Here is a 15,579-nt window from a genome sequence, read left to right as displayed (position 1 = left end):
CTAGATGGTATATGTCGCTTTGATGTTAATAGGAACAAGCTTGTTCTCCAGAGTTATACCAAATTTCTCTCTCAGTGTTTTCTCCACCTCGTCATCGCTCAGCGTTGTGTGCTTCACCAGATCTGTGCCTTCCGTGTGATTAAATTTTGTCTCCACGAGTGTCCATCCAATCAAAGCCCTAAACCCATCATTTGTCTGGAGGCTGCAGATAGATTTCTTGGTAAACACGGAATCTGGGGACGTTTGGAGATAGGAGCACTGGAACCGAAAGTCTTCTACTGTCCTTGGCTCAAGGGTGAACAGGTAGATACTCCTGCGCTCCCTTTTTTCCAAGAGATCTGAGTTGGCAAAGTTTTGACTGGGAATGTATTGCTTCCTTCTTATTTTCTCATAGTACCAAATACCGTTGTCTTCTGTGAAATGAAAGATCCCAGGCATTTGTGGCTGGTCTTTGCCGGACACCAGCTCCAACGGTTGCCACATTTGGTAGGAGACACCAAAGCCTGCGTCAACAATGTAGGCCCTCTCGTCAATGACCACCTTGATGATGAGATGGGTCATCTGAGTGGCATAGGTGTTTTGCTGCGGGTTGTAAACATAAGCTCCCAGTATGGTGGTGTTATATCCCAGCTTTTTCAGAACCCAAGACAAAAGCTGGTTGTTCTCCATGCACCAACCCCCTCGTTTTTCCTTCACAATCTTGTTGTAAACATGATCTAAGTCTAGAGTAATCGTCTCCCCGCAGTGGATGCTGAGGTTTTCAAAGGGCACAGCTCGAATGTGGTGCTGGAAGATCGCCGCTAAGGTTCCAAAATCCAGTTTTTCGAGAGAGCCTTTGTAGCTAATCCTTGTGAAATATTCTTCAATGTTCATGTTTCCTGGAAGGCAAATGTTAAAGCGGCTAATTAAAAATTATGACAGCCTGAAAGGCTTCTTTCCCCGTCCTGCCAGCTTGCACAGTGGTTTCTCTGAATATATTTAAGGAGAGTAGCATCAAAGAAATTGCATAGCTGAAGCAGAGAAGTGCAGGAACAAATACCTGTTTAGATCTACTAAGTGCCTAACAAAGACTCTCCTTTGATAGTGCTCTGTTCTTGCAACCTGGTATGCATGTGTCGAGTATGGTGAACTGGTTTGTTTGCGGAGGTTGTGTTTTCTGCATCAGTAACAAGGGCTGTAGCTCTCTAGCAGAGCAGGTGCTTTGCATACAGAAGGTTCCAGGTTTCTTAACATCTCCAGGTAGGGCCATGAAAGATTACTGTGGAAGAGTAACTGCCAGTCAGTATAGGCAATATTATGTTATATGGACAAATGATCTTGGTATAAAACTGCTTCCTCTGCCTAAGCCCCTGTAGAGCCACCACCACCTAAAGTGGACAAATAGATTAATGGTCTGACTCAGTCTAAGCAGTTTTACACATTCAGCAGAAATTTATATATGATTTAAGATATTTATATACAGTCGTACCTTGGAAGCTGAATGGAATCCATTCCGGAAGTCCCTTTGACTTCCAAAATGTTTGAAAACCAAAGCACGACTTCTGATGGCTGCAGGAAGTTCCTGCAGCCAATCGGAAGCTGCAGAAGCCCTGTTGGACGTTCAGCTTCCAAAAATAGTTCGCAAACAGTCACTTCTGGGTTTGTGACGTTCGGGAGCCAAAATGTCCAGGAACTAAGCTGTTCGACTTCCAAGGTACGACTGTACTACTATTGTTTCAAGATGTGTACATTTCAAGATGGTGTACAGTTGCATAAAATGCAATTCAAAAATAAACAAATACAACACAAAAATATGCAAACTGTTTTTAAATCAAGCTCAATCAGTATACTTAGAATTGCTTAAAATTCTACAGCGACTAACATCAACAGCCAGTGAAAGCAAGTAAGTGTTTAGCATCCAATGAAATGATTTCAAAGTTGGTGCATTTCTTATTTCTGGAGGAGGTCATTCCAGCACCACGACATAAAAGATCAGGTTCTTGGTTGTGGCCAGATGTAGATCTGCAGGCTATAGAGGACCAGGAGGGCCTATCCAAAATCCAAGGGTCTACACCAGTTAAAGTTGCTCTTAAGAGTTTTTTTTAAAACAACAAAACAAAAAATATCTTACCTGTTAAGATATTTATCTGTTTTTGTTTTGAGATTTCCCTGTGCTTTTCGGATTGCAGTCTGCTGTACTGTGTGTATAAAGAGCTGAGCTGAATTTTTCAGCTTCAGATCTGCAAAGATCTTAATCCTTCCGTTCTTCCCCCCTCTCTCTCTCGTCTTATTGGGGGTTGGTCATTAAAAAGTTTGGAGGGGAGAAAGTCCACCTGAAATGTCTGCACATATTCCAGTTCCACTGATCCATGAACTGATTGAACTTTGGTTCTTAACTTTTTTAAAGTGGTGTCCTAACACAACAAAACAGCTTGCTTGATATGAGAAACAGCTGGACACGTAATATGGGGCATTGGACCACTGAAATCAGTAGCTTGTATCCATCATTGTAGAGTCGCTCCCTCACGATTATAGTGATGGTGAAAAACTTGGATGGCTCGAAAAGAGGATGAGACAAATTCATGGAGGATAAGGCCATCAATAGCTACTAGACTGGATGGCTATGCTGTGTCTCCATGCTCAGAGACAGTAACACTTCTGAATTAGTTACTGAAGCTGCAGGAGGGTAGAGCTGCTATTGTGCCTTTGTGCTTGTAGGCTTCTCATGGGCATCTGGTTGGCCACTGAGAACAATGATGCTGGATTAGATTTGGCCAGTACCACAGGGATCTTTATGCTTCTTAAGTTCTAGTGAGAGTATCCTTATTGAAATTAATGAACCTAAATGGAGGAGACTCTTGAGAGTCCCATGGACTGCAAGAAGATCAAACCTATCCATTCTTAAGGAAATCAGCCCTGAATGCTCACTGGAAGGACATCCTGAAGCTGAGGCTCCAATACTTTGGTCACCTCATGAGAAGAGAAGACTCCCTGGAAAAGACCCTGATGCTGGGAAAGATGGAGGGCACAAGGAGAAGGGGACGACAGAGGACGAGATGGTTGGACAGTGTTCTCGAAACTACGAACATGAATTTGACCAAACTGCAGGAGGTAGTGGAAGACAGGAGTGCCTGGCGTGCTCTGATCCATGGGGTCACGAAGAGTCGGACACGACTAAACGACTAAACAACAACAAATTAATTTCAATGGGTTGTTGCTGACTAAATCCTTCTCAGAGTAGACCTATTAAAATTAACGTCTCTAAGGCAGTCAGTCGGTCTACTCCAAGTAGAATTAACGTTGGTTGCAACCCATATAGCTGAGTGGTTCCAGTTGAGCCATGGCAGGTCCCATCTCCCTTTTTGACTTCTATCAAAGCCCTCCCACCAGAATAAAAAGTTTTAGAAATGTGGTATAAACAAGATGCCTTTGCCTATTTTTTCTCCCTAAGATGAAGACTGCCCTGATTAACAGCTGGGTTTTATATTGTTAAATGTGGTGAATCAATAATTGAATGTTCCTGCTTCCTAACATCTGCATTCCTTCCAGTAGCACCTTAAAGACCAACTAAGTTAGTTCTTGGTATGAGCTTTCGTGTGCATGCACACTTCTTCAGATACACTAGTGTATCTGAAGAAGTGTGCATGCACACGAAAGCTCATACCAAGAACTAACTTAGTTGGTCTTTAAGGTGCTACTGGAAGGGGAAAAAAATTTTGTTTTGACTATGGCAGACCAACACGGCTACCTTTCTGTATCTGCATTCCTAACATCAAATGTTTGCTATCTCTCCGCCCGCCCCCATTTTAGGATTTAGGATTTTTTCTCATGGGGCAACACAGCAACCTTTACATTTTTTTTGATGTTATCTTCTTTATTTTCAGCATGAGTTGGTGATAAAAATTACTGTTGATTTCACACTCCATCATAGCAAGGAATGGCAAAATATTAATCGAGAAAAAACATTATTACATTCATCATCATCATGTCTAGTTGAGATTCCTGCATTGAAGGGAGTTGTACTAGATGACCCTCAGGGTCCCTTCCAACTCTACAATTCTATGATTCTGTGATCCAAGCATCATCCTCCCAATTTGCTTTGAATGTTTGTAGCTCTGGTAGCTCTTCAAATCAAAACATGGATATCAAGCTGGTGTTAATGGGGACAAGCTTCTTATCTAATCTTACGTTGAATCGCTCCTGCAGAGTTTTCTCCACTTCCTCATCAGTAAGGGTGGTGCTTTTCACCAGATCCACGTGGCCCTTGTAATTATATGTGGTTTCCGTCAACGTCCACCCAATCAAAACCTGAAAGCCGCTGGTGGTCTGCAGGCTACAGATAGACTTCTTCACAAACAGGGAATCTGGAGCAGTTTGAAGATGCAGGTTCATAGGCCGAAACTCTTCTATCGTCCGTGGCTGAAGGGTAAATGAGAAAACTTTCTTGCAGGTCATGTTTTCTGGGGTAACAGAGGAGGGGAATATGTTGTCGGTACCTACTGTGCACTGCTTGCGCTTCATTTTGTCAAAATACCACACTCCATTGTCTTCAGTGAAGCGGAAGATGCCCGGTGTCTGAGGCTGATCTTTCCCAGACACCAGTTCCATTGGCTGCCACATTTGGTAGGCTATCCCAAAGCCGCCGTCCACAATGTAGGCCTTGCCGTCAATCTCCACTTTCAGCAGGAGGTGATTCATGTCTTTCTCATAGGCGTCTTGAGGAGGGCTGTAAACGTAGCCTCCTAAAAGGCTGGTATCGTAGCCCATTGTCTGAAAGACCCAGAATAAGAGGTGGTTGTTCTCCATGCACCAGCCACCACGATTCCGCTTCACAATTTTGTCGTAGACTGATTCTAAGTCTATCTGAATGGTTTCGCCGCAGTGCATGCTGAGGTTTTCAAACGGCACCGATCGGATGTGATGTTGAAAGACTGCTGTTAACGTTTCTAAGTCCAGGCATTCCTGGGGGCCTTTGTAGGAAATTCTTGCAAAATACTCCTCGATATTCATGTAGATGAGTTTTTCCTCCTACTGTCCTGGAGATGGTGGGGAGAGAGAGAGAGAGAGGTGAATAATTAGATTATTCTACCTCCTTGCATGATCTCTGTTCTATTTTACAGTTGTTGGGAATGATGATACTTTCAAGTGTACAAAGCGTTCGTATGTTTCATATAGCTGTACTTCTAACTCTATAAGGCATGGTTGGGGAACCTGTGGCCCTCCAGATATTGTTGGACTGCAGATCCCATCCCCTCTGGTCATTGGCCATGCTGGCTGGCACAGGTGGGAGTGGAGTCCCAACAACATATAAAGTGTGTTCAAGTGTTAGCCCAAACACATGAAAGCTTCATCAGGCACAGAATGACACACACAAGTCCTGTTCCCAACATCCCTATGCACATCACCCCACATACTGAGTCTCTGGTCTTCCCTGTGTTGGATCAGAAACAAAGGTAGCTGCCATATACTGCCATATACCATTGGTCCATCTAGCTCCATATATTGTCCACACTGACTGGCAGTGGCCCTCCATCCTTATACATTCCATCTCTACCTGGCACCTTCTGTGTGCAAAACAGATGCTCTGTCACTGAGCTATGGCATTTCCACACTCCACTTGAACACAAGCAGAGCTCTCTGCAATTGAGGACCCTGATAAAGCAAGAACTTGCATTGCATGGAGGAGTTTGCATAATCGTGTTCAAGCAAATGTGAGTGGAAGTCCCCTGCAGATCTTCCTCAGTGAACACAGGGATATTTGGAGGTTGGAGGGGAGGTGCAATGTGAACCGCTTATCCCCATTCACACTTTTGAGTTTTTCCCTTTAGACTAGTAGTGGGAAACAGGATTCAGCCAGTGGGCTAGATCCTTAACCTCCTCCATGTCCTGTGGACCAGCTTTGAAAGACCTCCCACCTGTCAACCACATGAAGACACAATGACTTCAGGGGACCCATTTTCCTTTGCTGCCCATGGTTTGAAATCCGTAGTGCATGTGGATCCTGCTTTTAAGCTCAGTCGTGTGCCTATCTGCACCTCATCTCATGTCATATGATGGCAGGTCTAACTTGACCCTTGGGCTTGGCTCAAGGTCTCCCACCATTCCTCTAGAGGACCACAGATTCCTCATCCCTCTTGTAAGGTCAGTATTATTATACCCCATATTATGGAAGGGAGGACTAAAGGGGGGCTTGCCTTCATATTGCCAAATGATCTCATGGGAGAGATAATGTTTAAAGCAGGGACTCCCTAAGTCATGTGCATCTCAGTCTCCTAACCACTTTGGTAAACCCATTATTAAGAGAATAAGGGTTGATTCACAAAGCAATTGTGGTCCCCAGCTACCTGTAATCAGGTGAACACGACTGTTCAGGCTTATTTACAAACAGCCCCCTGCCAATTGTCAAGCTGTAGTGTTAAATATCAGAAAGCTTTAAGGGCAACTTTCCCCGTTCCTTTGAGTGTACTTCCGGAATGCAGACATAAATAAAAAGCACTGGTTCATAACTAATTTGACTTTGGCACAACAGTATTGTTGTTTCTTTTCTCCATCCATTGCAAGGTTCTTGGGTGTGTGACACACACTCTCTGCCAATCGACACCCCCCTCTCCTGAAAGAAGTATATTGAGCTGTGATTACTTGTATGGAAAGAGTAGTGTTGAAATGTCAATCTGTTTTGCTTTCTGTTATTTAAGCTTAGGATTTTCTAATTTTTAAAAAATCCAAGGTTATTTGCAAACTGAAAGCAGCCTATTCCTTGGTAATCATCACCAGGAAAGAGTGAATCTCTCGATTTCCAGTTTCTCATTGTCCCAATCTTAAATTCAGCTCCATATTCCTGCATGTCCCTGGGTTGTTCTTGTTTTAAAGTGCCCATGAAAATTTGTCAGCATTTCAGTGGGTACCTTTCCCAATATACACTTTTCTGTATGCCATTTTCCTAACAGACATATTTTTACAAACCAACCCTCCTAATTTAATTCATTTTTATCAGCCAACCTTCTGACCGGCAAGTCCTAGGCTCTGTGGTTTAACCCACAGCGCCACCCGCGTCCCATTGTGTCCAAAGACAGCAGCAGATGGAGGGGTCAGTCCTCAGTTTTCTCCCAGATCGTTCTGATTTTGTAGATTGTTCCTGTTATTATCATGTGTGTTTTTGTACTGATTGATTATTATCATAGTTTTCTTCATTTTAAGTGCTTTGAGCATGAAAATGGAAAGGCAGGATATGAAATAAAGAAGAAAGTATTTGGTTAGTGAACTGCATTGCAAAATTTAGAGCACGTTTTGGGTTGTGTATTGTTTTGGAGAGGGTGAATTAGGTAGGTTTGCTTTCAGCTGAGAACTCAGTCAAATTTCTTACCACCGTGGCACTCCCTTTCCTGCAATCCCACTGAGGTTTCTGATCTTCTGCCTTAGTAACTCTTGAGTCTGTAGAGCTGTCATTACTAATATGTCATGGAAAGCAGCTTGGTCCCTGTCTGTGGTGCCATCCGGGCAGGACTTGGGAAAGAAGTCCAGGGTTCAGCAGAATGAGCAGGAGGACCTCTCCCCTCAATCCCCACATTGCTAAGGTTGCATTCAGACGTGGGTATTATTGTGTTAGTTTTCCTGATTATAATGCTAGTTAAACTCTGAGACCATTTTGTTAAACTGTGGAACTCACTCTCACAGGAAGCAGAGATGGCCAACAAACTTGATGGCTTTAAAAGATGATTAGACAAATTCATGGAGGGAAACGCTGTCAATGGCTAGTAGCCGTGATGGGTATGCTCTGCCTCCACAGCTGGAGGCAGAAATCCTTCTGAATCCCAGTTGCTGGAAACCACAGGAGAGGAGGGTGCTCTTGTGCTTGGATCCTGCTTGCGGGCTTCCTATAGGCACCGGCCTGGCCACTGGGAGAACAGGACGGTGGACTAGATGGGCCAGTGGCCTGATCCAAGAGGCTCTTCTTGTGTACTTAATACTAGCCATTCTATCCCTGGTTCCCTTTGATAGCTGTTGTGTTATGGAACTTTAGCTTTCTGATTGATCTGTTGCGCTAGCATTTTAAATAACAGGAATGACTGTATCCTGGGATACTAGACCAGATTTCATCACATGAAATTACAGCACAAATCTCCTGCAATTTTCCAGCTCTTGCAAGCAGTTTCCCCCACCCCCTGGAAGTGAATAACACGGAAATGAGCACTCAACTTGCACTAGATTCCAGTACTTTTCAAGAAGTGGCTTTGCCATGTGGAGTATCACATAAAACGTGGAAATTATCCAATAAGGGAATGTCAGGGGGAAATGGAATAATTTGCCTGAACCCATTTTGAAGTAAGTGATGGAATACACATTGCCATCTAAAAGGTCTCTGAAACCAGGAAAGTTTCACTAAATGGACTATACTGACCAGATGTTTGGAAGCTGTGGCTGCATGGTTACGTGGGAGCTGGTTGAAGTTAAATCCTTCGAAGACAAAAGTCCTCTGGCTGGGTCGGGATGACATGGGGTTGGGGGGCCAACTCCCATCTCTTGGGGGGGGGGACGCAGTTAGCACCAGCGCCTTCTGCCAGGAGTCTGGGCATAACCTTCGACACCTCCCTCTCTATGGAGGCGCAGGTTGCAGCTACAGCAAAGGCGGCATTTTTCCACCTTCACCGTGCTAAGTAGTTGGTCCCTTACCTTTCCCCCCCTGATCTTGCCACTGTGATCCATGCAACGGTCACCTCCAGATTTGATTATTGTAATTTGCTCTACGTGGGGCTGCCCATGAAGCTGACCCAGAAACTCCAGTAGGTGCAGAATGCCAGAGCGAGGCTCCTTATGGGGTCCTCGCCACAGAATCACATTCATCCAGTGCTATACCAGCTGTACTGACTCCCGGTGGAGTACAGGATCAGGTTTAAGGTGCTGGCTTTGACCTTTAAAGCCTATACAGCCTAGGACCCTCGTACCTATGGGACCGCCTCTCCTGGTATGCCCCGCAGAGGAGCTTACGGTCAGCAAACAATGACACCTTGGAGGTCCCGGGCCTCAAGGAGGTTAGGCTGGCCTTGACTAGGGCCAGAGCCTTTTTGGCCCTGGCCCCAACCTGGTGAAACGCTTTGTCACAAGAGACCAGGGCCCTGCAGGACTTGATATCTTTCTGCAGAGCCTGCAAGATGGAGCTGTTCCGCCAGGCCTTTGGTCAGGGCCCGGTCTGACCCCCCCCCCGCCTTTTTACAAGACCTTGCATGTAAGTGGCCTCTCTAACTCTTCTCACCGGCTCATATGAGACCAACACAAATAGCTGGGCCTGGTGAGCACTTAATGTTCCCAACCCCTATAGTTATAATTCGTGGGTTGCCATCTGATTTTATTCTGAATTTAAATCTGATTTTAAGCTGTATTTTAATTGATTGTCTGTTTTTATGTTCTAATGTATTATATACTTTGATGTTAGCCACCCCGAGCCTGGTCTTGGCCAGGGAGGGTGGGATACAAATAAAATATATTATTATTGTTATTGTTATTATTGTTATTGTTATTATTATACACTCTTCTTTTTAAAGAGTCTGAAGAAATCCAGTTCCTAGCAGCTTGATTATAACTCAGTTGGCATGCACAACTGTTGACTCATATTGTTCCCGTCCTGTTGGTGTCTTAACAAAACAGCTGAGTCATCCCTTCAAACCCCTTTTTGGTTTAGACTTACCATATTTAAGAGACACGATTCTAAATCAACCTTGAACCATTTCATCTTGTCCTTATGCAACAGGCACCCATTTTCCTGTGTCTGTGCAAGTGTATATGTGTGTGTTTAGAAAGAGTTTTTAAGAATGGTTTTTAACTGCTGATCCTGTCTCTTGTAATTGCTTTTATGGAATTGCAATTTAAAAAAATGGTGTCAGCTACCCTGTGTGATGCATTTACATGAAAAATGCTCTCTAATTTAAAAAAATTAAATGCACATACATACACACACACACACACAGAGAGAGAGAGAGAGAGAGAGAGAGATACTCCCTCACCAGCAAAACTGTATTCAGTAAGAGATTCTAGTGTTTGCTAAAGTGCCTTACCTTCTAGCGTGCCTTTCACTTGCACAGGGAATACAGGAGGATCAAGTTTCTCAGTCTCCTTGAATGATTTGCTAAAAAGTGGGAGGGTCACGCAAACCCCTCTGGCTCCTGTTTCACCAAAGCCAAAAGTTTCAGAAGTCAAATCTGTCCTAGAAATCCATACCAGCGTCCCTTTATTTCTCTCTTCTGAGTCAAAGAGGGCAAAAGCTGAAGAGAGAGTGGAGCTTTGCAGTTTCTAACTACGTAAGCTGTTTTCTTATCTTCCCCTTTTCCACTGCCAAGAAAACATGTCCTACCCTGTATTTCTGTTTAGTAAAACCAGATGGAGTTGTTTTGATACACAGGAGTGGGTTAGTCTGACTGCTGCAGTCATTTTTGTTTTGTTACACCACCACCCAAACTGTTATGGGGGGCATGTTCACTGAATGACATTGGACCAGGTCACAGAACCATTGAGTAGGGAGGGACTTCCAATGTCATGTAATCTAGGGTTGCCATATTTCAAAAAATGAAAATCCATACACAAAAGTTGTTGGGCATAAACGACACTGCCAACATAGGTTGCCATACATCTGGATTTTCATACATTTTGCCAATTTCCACCCAGACACTGCTTGCGACTACAGTATTCCGGGTATGTCCAGCAAATTCTGGACATATGGCAATTCTAATCTAGCCTAACCTCCTGGCAATGCAGGAAACCCATTACTACAGCACACCTGACAGCTGACCATTCAAGCTCTGTGTAAAAATCTCTTATCAGCGAGGAGGTCCCTACCTCTGAGCTTTGCCTACCTAACAGGATCGGGGGGATAATAAAATCAGGCTGGGGTGAAACACATGTGCCACCTTGAGCTTCTTTGAGGAGTAGAGTAAAAAATGTAATCAGTAACAGCAGTAAATTATAAAACCCTTCACACAGAATGCTCCATGGCTCCTGATGGAAGAAGTGCTGTCTTCCCATAGCTTCTGATGGGGGAAGTACCTTTCACTCATGGCTCTCATTGAAGGAGGTATCATCTGCCCATGGCAGACCCTCCAAGTGCCCCTATTTTCCAGAGGCTGCCCCAGTTTCTGATTTGATCCCAGAATGTCCCCCTTTTCTTTAGAATGTTCTTATTTTCATCAGAGAAATGTTGGAGGGTATGCCATGGCTCTTGAAGGAGGAATTACTGTATTTTCCCATCGATAAGACGTGCCCGTGTATAAGAAGACCCCTAATTTTTGAGCCCAAAATTAAGAAATAAATATTTTAAACATCAAACACTGAGGCAAGCTGTGTAATGGTGGATGCTTCTTTCAGCCCACCCTGGGTGCCATCACTGAGCTCCTTGCAGGGGAGGGGCGGGGCACACCGCGGGGCCTCCAGAATCTGCCTGCCCTCTCCCACTCAGTCGCCCTACAGCTGGGGGAGAGGCAACGTAGTGCCTGCGCATGCCCAAGGGGCAGTGTGCAGTTTGCTCCCCTGGATGTTTGAGAGTGGAGCAGAAAAAGTCCATTTGAATTCTGCAGTTCCTGGCCATTGGGGACACGCTCTCTCTCACGCTCAGCTGCCCATCTCTACGCCAGCTCCGCCGCCACTCCAGTTGGCCGAGGGGATTTAAGTCATCTCACCCCCTGCGCCTTGCCCAACAGAGAAACCGCACATCTTGCGCCCCTCCTGGGCAACCGTGCCGCCTACCCACAACTAATGAGCCTCCCTCAATCTCCTGCCCCCTTCCCCCTTCATTTTGACAAATTGGGGGAGGCAGAGAACCCTATGTTTCAGTAGAGTGCATTGTGCCCAGGGTTGCCACCAGTCCCTAGAAAAACGTGAAGGGTGGGAAGAAGGGGTTTGCACCTTGCCCAGCAGAGAAACCACACACCTTGCACCCCTCCTGGGCAACAGCCACCTGCCTCCTGAGCCTCCCCAAAATGAAGGGGGAAGGGGGAAGGAGATCGGGGGAGGGTCGGGAGTCACAGGTGGGCAGCCCGTGTTCCTTCTTTTCTTCTTCTTTTGAACCAATTCCAACTGAAGTGTATTTTTGGTCCACACTCTACCATTCCCCCCTCCACCTCTCCACAATACCATTGTGTCCATTTGGGAGGGATTTCTCACTGTTTAATACAAACTTTTCATTTTCTGTGTTGAAAGTGATTTCTGATCACCAGCACCACCTATTGGTGTGAGAAGGTCATTTAAGTTATCCTCTCAAATGAGAAAATTGTACAAACAATGGAAGAAATGAGGTGGTCATATGTGGGGCGGTCAGCAAAGACCTTTTTATCAATGCATTTTATACGTTTATTTCAAATACTTTTAACCTGCTCTTCATTAGTTTAGACGGTATGTGGGGCGGGTGGAATACAGAACACAAAATGAAAACAACCCAGAAAACGAGTGTGGTGATTCGGTGGTCCTCCAGAGTGCTTCTCCACAAGTGGCGGAGGTGACACAGCTGTTGGTACAGCTACGGTGCCACCAGCATGTGGCACAGTGGTGGTGAGGGTCCCACTGGTGGTGGCCTGCACCCTGGCCAACTCTCCTGACAGATGATTTGGACTGTGGAAAGAAAGGATGAGATTGCCCCTCCTCCATGCCTGAGTTCTTCAATGTGGTTCTCCCATCCCCCACTCACACTACTCCTATGTTGTGAAATGTGATTTTTTTTTGGGGGGGTAGACCTGTTGGATTGGGATATTGCCTGTTTGTGGGTGATGGGATATATATATATATATATATATATATATATATATATATATATATATATGTGTGTGTGTGTGTGTGTGTGTGTGTGTGTGTGTAAAGGGACCCCTGACCATTAGGTCCAGTCGTGACCGACTCTGGCTCTGGGGTTGCGGCGCTCATCTCGCTTTATTGGCCGAGGGAGCCGGCGTACAGCTTCCGGGTCATGTGGCCAGCATGACTAAGCCACTTCTGGCAAAACCAGAGCAGCGCACGCAAATGCCGTTTACCTTCCCACTGGAGCAGTACCTATTTATCTACTTGCACTTTGATGTGCTTTCGAACTGCTAGGTTGGCAGGAGCTGGGATCGAGCAACGGGAGCTCACCCCATTGCGGGAATTTGAACCGCCGACCTTCTGATTGGCAAGCCCTAGGCTCTGTGGTTTAACCGACAGCGCCACCCGCGTCCATACACACACACACACACACACACACATGTGGTCAGTGCTATTTTTCTAGAAAAAGATGTGTCAGATATCACCACAAACTCTTCCTTTGTTATCTTACGACTTCCATTATCCCTCACCTTTGGCCATGCCTGCAGCAGGTTGGATTTGATGACCCTTTGGGTCCCTTCCATCATTTCAATCCTCTGATCTGATTCTATGCTGGAGCTGATGGGAGTTGTAGTTCAGCAACAACTAGAGGGCCACAGATTTTGTATACCTGCTATACTGCTTGCGGTTCAACAGCTTACCACACGGAGGCAACATTACTTCTCTGAATTTTGCAGCTCTGAATTCTCTAGCCATTGAATGTGCACACAAAAATGTATACACTAGGGCAGGGGCTCCAGCTGTTGTTGGACTACAACTCCCATCATCCCTAGCTAGCAGATAAAAGTAAAAGACCCCTGGACAGGCAAGTCCAGTCAAAGGGACTATGCAGCACTCGCTTTCCAGGCTGAGGGAGCCTTACCTAGCTAGCAGGACCAGTGGTCAGGGATGATGTGAATTGTTGCCCCCAAAACAACTTGAGAACCAAGTTTGGGAAACCCTGCACTAGGATAAAAGTGTAGATAGATGGATAGATGAAAATAACATACCAAAATGCATTATATTTGGGAAAATGCAAAAATTACTTTCAAATATATATTTCAGGAGAAATTTGCACTAATTTTCATGAGGATTCTTTTACAAAAGAAGTTTGCAAAATGATGTGGAAATGTGGAGAACTGAATTTAACTTTGAGAAAGTGAGAAACAGGAACAGAAACTGACATTTGCCCAGTTTTTAATGTCACTGCAATCCCATAGATCTGATGTTTGGAACAATTTACACCACTGGATGTTGCTGAACTACAGCTGCCATCATCTCTGTCAATTGGCTATGCCCACTGGCGCAGATGGGAGTTGTAGTTCAGTGAAATCTGGAGAACCAAACCTTTCTCATACCTTGTCGTGAAATAAATAACAATACCTAATAAAACTCCATAAAACTAAATTATATATATATATATATATATATATATATATATATATATATATATATATCCCACCCATCTTGCTGGGTTTCCCGAGCCACACTTCTATTGAATAAATCAATAGAAACCAATAATAACAATACTAAACAGTTTACAGTTATACCCAAATTAAAATAACTGCCAACCCCAACTAAACATTTAACCAACATCAACCTGACAAAAACAAAACAGAGGAACCAAATGTAAAACCATTTAAAACATTTAAAAACATTTTAGCCAGTTGCCCCAACCCAAGAGAGCATGAGAAAGTAATGTGGGGGATTTCTAGATATGAATAACGAATCACCTGACTTCTTGCTTTGATGATGTTGCGTCCTGATGGCACATGCTTTGGCAATCCTCTGACACATATTTGGTGCATATATCTTTCCAACGCTATAATATGTGCCTCCTATGTTATTTCCTTATTCTTTGATAACATTACAAGTAGCAACAGAGCTTATCAATGTTGGTTAATGTGCAAATGATTCTGTAGTACAACAGAGGGGCAGGGGGGTTGGAACAGATGGCCTTTGATTCCTTCTCAGTTTGATGAATCCATGATCCAAGGAGCCTTTGACTGAGTCTGATGAACACAAGGCCCATAAACAAACAGGGACTTGGGGAAGGCCAGCAAGCTCCGTGGTGATAGAATGTATTTTGTAGAGGAGCTACAAAACACTGGCACTCCTATTCCTGGATCTCTGGTAGTGGGTCGAGGAAAGACCTTCTCTGGAGATTTTGGCAAGACTTTATTCAGACAGGGTTGGCTGCGTTGGCCTCTGCCTTTAAGTAACTTCTGCCCTTCCAAGATGTTTTGGGAAACCAGGGCTGTGTATTCATCTTCCAAGAAGCCTGACTAATAGAAATTGATAGGCTTCTCCTCTGTGAATTTGTCCAGTTCTCTTTTAAAGCCATTCAAGTTAGTGACCATCACTGCCTCCTGTGGAAGCAAGTTCCACAGTTTAAATATGAGCTGCATTAAGAAGTCTTTTATCTGCCCTGAATTTCTGACATTCATCTTCTTTGGATGTCCACAAGTTCTAGTGTTATGACGGTAGGAGGAAATCTTTTCTCGACACACTTTCTCCACCATTCAGGCAGGGGAAGATTCCCAGGACATAGGCTTTAAAATTAAGTTATGGTTATGTGCCTCAGATCAGGTCCGTGCAAGGGGCGGGAGCACATGGGTATACCTGCCCAGGCCTCGGTGGCCTAAGCTGGTTGGGGTCCCAGCCAGGGACTGGCTGCTTCTTTGAGTCTATAACTTGATTCTAACAAGACTTTTGCCCCATGTTTCAGACTAGCTTTCCACGAGCCTGCCTCAGACTGCAGTTTTGACTCTAGCTCAACAGCATTGAGAT

The 15,579-nt window shown here is 44.5% G+C and overlaps 2 protein-coding genes across 3 annotated transcripts; both read right to left on the bottom strand.

Annotated features, from left to right (window-relative positions):
• On the bottom strand, positions 1–3,517 carry LOC128419442 (arylamine N-acetyltransferase, pineal gland isozyme NAT-10-like). Its single transcript, XM_053400131.1, has 2 exons — positions 2,111–3,517; positions 1–878 (listed from the first exon to the last, which is right to left on the bottom strand). The coding sequence occupies exon 2, from the start codon at positions 871–873 to the stop codon at positions 1–3; it is 873 nt and encodes a 290-aa protein (XP_053256106.1). The 5' UTR covers positions 874–878; positions 2,111–3,517.
• Positions 3,518–3,741: 224 nt separating this feature from the next.
• Positions 3,742–10,374, bottom strand: LOC128419441 (arylamine N-acetyltransferase, pineal gland isozyme NAT-3-like). Of its 2 annotated transcripts, none has more exons than XM_053400129.1 (2): positions 10,029–10,374; positions 3,742–5,015 (listed from the first exon to the last, which is right to left on the bottom strand). In XM_053400129.1, exon 2 carries the CDS (start codon positions 4,987–4,989, stop codon positions 4,111–4,113), a length of 879 nt encoding a protein of 292 aa, XP_053256104.1. In that variant the 5' UTR covers positions 4,990–5,015; positions 10,029–10,374; the 3' UTR covers positions 3,742–4,110. The 2 variants fall into 2 exon arrangements, with proteins under 2 accessions (XP_053256104.1, XP_053256105.1); XM_053400130.1 differs by lacking the exon at positions 10,029–10,374 and adding an exon at positions 6,324–6,490.
• Positions 10,375–15,579: the final 5,205 nt, after the last annotated feature.

This window comes from Podarcis raffonei, chromosome 8, assembly GCF_027172205.1.
Source record: "Podarcis raffonei isolate rPodRaf1 chromosome 8, rPodRaf1.pri, whole genome shotgun sequence".
Classification (NCBI taxonomy): domain Eukaryota; kingdom Metazoa; phylum Chordata; class Lepidosauria; order Squamata; family Lacertidae; genus Podarcis; species Podarcis raffonei.
The sequence above is the reverse complement of the archived record's forward strand: the minus strand, read 5'-3'. Positions and strand labels throughout refer to the sequence as shown.